Consider the following 3,728-nt stretch of genomic DNA (forward strand, 5'->3'; position numbering starts at 1 on the left):
TCGAAGCCAAATCAAGGCAATAGATTCTACTTTTCCCATCGAAAGACTGGAGGGACCCCCAGGGACTGAGCTTTCCGAGGGAGAGGATTCCGAGGCGACTGAAGTTAATGAGGCAAATCTCGCGGTTACATCTCCTGGAATAGAATCATCGGTCCCTGGTATTGTGGTACCTTCTACCGATGAAGCTTTGGAGAAGGAAACTCAGGGACAGGTCCCTTGAAATTTTATCTCTGCCTTTTATAATCTGGTTCTGTAAAAACTTAACTTTATTTTGTTGTGGATGGAAGGGGTTTGTCCTTCGAAGTGGCTTTGGTGATATACTTTAAAATACTCTCACTTTTTTTTGGAGATGCACTTAAAACACTTTTATCTTTCATTGGCGGTGATGACTTTTTTGTCGATCCTCGTAGAATGCTTAACTTTCCCTTGAAGTAGATAGGCTCTTTACCGAGCCTCCCGGGGCATCGGTTTATGGGTCATACCTTTAAGTAGATGGACGCTCTACCGAGCCTCTTGGGGCGTCGGTTTATGGGCCACACTTTTTAAGTAGGTGGACGCTATACCGAGCCTCTTGGGGTATCGGTATGGGTCACTTCTTTTAAGTAGGTGGACGCTCTACCGAGCCTCTTGGGGCATCGGTTTATGGGTCACACCTTTTATCCTTCGTTCGTAGCTCGCTCGACGTGGATATTTGTTAAATGCTTAAGAAGTAACCGTTTTCAGAGATAGATAATTGCAAAGGAGACTTCATTACTTGTGGGAGATGTTTACATGTCTGTAATATCACAAAGACAAAGAACAAACACGCAGACTTATTGAAAATAAATGAAAAGATAGAAGTGAATTACATTTTTGCCTACAGGTAGAATTTCTTCAAATTTGAAAGGTGCCAAGTGCAGGGAATGGGGTTGCCCCCCAAGTCTTCCAATTGGTATGACCCTGGCTGGAGGGTGCGTGAAACACGGTAGGGTCCTTCCCAAGTAGGAGCTAACTTTCCGGAATTGCGAGGGTCGGAGACTTCGGACCGCCGTAGTACCAAGTCGCCCGTCCTCACCGCTCTTTCCTTTATTCTGGAATTGTAGTATCGGGCAACCCTGTGCAGGTACGCGGCCATCCTGACTCGAGCCTTTTCTCTAGTTTCTTCAATGAGGTTGAGGCTGCTCCTTAGGTGGTTGGGATTGGTCCTTTCATTGTATGCTTCAAGCCTCGGGGAATGGGCTCCAATCTCAACGGGTATCACCGCATCTACTCCAAAGGCAAGGCTGAACGGTGACTCTCCTGTCACGGTTCTGGGAGTAGTTCGATAGGCCCAAAGGAGATTTGGTAGTTCCTCTGCCCACGAGCCTCGGGTGTTCTCAACACGTTTCTTTAACCCTTGCAGAAGAGTTCGATTAGTTACTTCTACCTGTCCATTAGCTTGCGGATGACCTACTGAGGTGAACCGTTGATCGATAGCGAGTTTTTCGTAAAAGTCTTTGAACCTTCGGCTGGCAAATTGGGTTCCGTTGTCGGTCACGAAGATCCGTGGAATGTCGAACATGCATATGATATCGTGATAGAAGAAGTTTTTCGTTTCTTTGGAAGAAATCTTCTTTACTGCCTTGGCTTCGACCCATTTGGTGAAATAGTCGATGGTGACATACATCATTCGGTGTCCCCTGGTTGAGTTGGGAAAAGGTCCTAACAAATCCATTCCCCACATTGCAAACGGGACTGGATTGGAGATGGGCTTGTAGGGAACTGCGGGGAGAGGGGGCACGGTAGCGAACTTCTGGCATTGTTCGCATTTTCTGACAAAATTAGAAGTGTCTTGCTGGAGGGTCGGCCAGAAAAAACCTCGGCGGAGGATCTTGTGAGCCAATATCTTCCCGCCCGAGTGGTCGTCAAACAGATTCCTTCATGGACTTCTCTCATGGCGAGCTCCGCGGCGGAGGGTTGGAGGCATTTCAACAAGGGCAAGGAAAAGGAGCGTTTATATAGTTTCTGTCCATCGAGAATATAATGGGCGGCTCTCGCTGCTAGGCGTCGAGCTTCTTTTCTGTCCGGGGGTATGATACCGTCTTTCAAGTATTGTATTATGAGGTCCATCCAGCTAGGTTCCTCGTTGAGCTGTAGGACTTCTTCTCTTTCAACGCTAGGCTGAGGGAGGATCTCGGTGTAGATGTTTCCCTGCTCGAACATTCTGGAGGAGGCCATCTTGGAAAGAGCATCGGCGCGGGCATTCCAGGTTCGGGGGACTTGCACTATTTGAAATTCTTCAAAGACGGAGATTTCTCTTCTTACCTTTTCTAGGTATTTGATAATTCGCTCCTCTTTAGCCTCGCTAAAGCCGTTCACCTGGTTGACTACCAGCTGTGAGTCACTGTGGACTCTGATTCGGTTGACTTGTAATTCGGCAGCGAGAGCTATTCCCGATTAGGGCTTCATATTCCGCCTCGTTATTCGATGCTTTGAAATCTAGGCGCAGGGCGTACTCAGCAATAAAATTGTCCGGCCCCGTTATGACTAGTTTGGCCCCGTTGCCTCCAGCATTAGAGGAGCCGTCCACATATAACATCCATAGTGGATTTTGGGTTCGCTGATTCGGGGTCGATTCTTCGGCTGGGAGGTTCGGCTCTTCTGACTCCTCCTTTGGCACCGTACATTCTACGATAAAATCTGCCAGCGACTGAGATTTGATCGCTGAACGGGGTTTTATTTGGATGTTGAATTCACCCAACTCGACCACCCAATTAATCAGACGTCCAGAGGTGTCGGGCTTCTGCAATATCTTTCGGAGAGGTTGGTCAGTGAGTGTGGTGATAGGATGACCTTGGAAATACGGACGGAGTTTTCTTGCTGATATAACGACAGCGAAGGCGAATTTTTCAATTTCTTGATATCGAATTTCGGCGTCATGGAACACTCTACTAACATAGTAAATATGTTGCTCCATTTTTCCTTCCTGCCGAACGAGTACCGAACTTACTGCGGCAGACCCAACTGCTAGGTACAAGTACAAGCTTTCCCCTGGTACTGGTTTGAAGAGCAGGGGAAACTCTTGGAGATATGCTTTTAGCTGATCGAAGGCGGCTTGACACTCTTATGTCCATTGGAAATCTTTCACAGTTCGGAGGGTCTTAAAGAAGGGTAGACATCTCTCAGCAGACTTGGACATAAATCTGCTGAGGGCTGCAACTCTGCCAGTGAGCCTCTGCACATCTCTGACTTCTTTGGGTGCCGTCATTTCTAAAAGCGCCTTTATTTTTTCGAGATTGGTTTCTATTCCTTGCTGACTAACCATGAAGCCTAGGAACTTTCCGGAGGTAACCCCGAAAGCGCACTTGGCGGGGTTCAGCTTCATTCGGTTTCGCTGGGGTACGGTGAAGGCTTCTTCGAGATCGGCGATGTGGTCCGGCGCTTTGAGGCTTTTGATGAGCATGTCATCAACGTATACTTCCATGTTCCTCCTGATTTTCTCGGCAAATATTTTGTTGACCAGTCGCTGGTATGTGGCGCCTGCGTTCTTGAGGCAGAATGGCATGACCTCATAGCAAAACAATCCTTCGTCGGTGACGAAGGAGGCTTTTGGAATATCGGGACCCTACATCTGAATCTGGTTGTACCCAAAAAAGGCATCCATGAAACTCAGCATCTCATGCCCAGCGGTGGAGTCAATGAGGTGATCGATCCTCGGTAGCGGGTAACAATCTTTGGGGCATGCTTTGTTGAGGTCTGTGAAATCAATG

The 3,728-nt window shown here is 47.7% G+C and overlaps 1 protein-coding gene across 1 annotated transcript; it reads right to left on the minus strand.

The window, feature by feature from the left end:
• Nucleotides 1-2,359: 2,359 nt before the first annotated feature.
• On the minus strand, nt 2,360-2,935 carry LOC143850394 (uncharacterized). Its single transcript, XM_077359651.1, has one exon. The coding sequence runs from the start codon at nt 2,933-2,935 to the stop codon at nt 2,360-2,362; it is 576 nt and encodes a 191-aa protein (XP_077215766.1).
• Nucleotides 2,936-3,728: the final 793 nt, after the last annotated feature.

The sequence above is a fragment of the Tasmannia lanceolata genome, unplaced genomic scaffold (genome assembly GCF_043159265.1).
Source record: "Tasmannia lanceolata isolate RefF3 unplaced genomic scaffold, GAP_Taslan_0.1 ptg000018l, whole genome shotgun sequence".
NCBI classification, from domain to species: domain Eukaryota; kingdom Viridiplantae; phylum Streptophyta; class Magnoliopsida; order Canellales; family Winteraceae; genus Tasmannia; species Tasmannia lanceolata.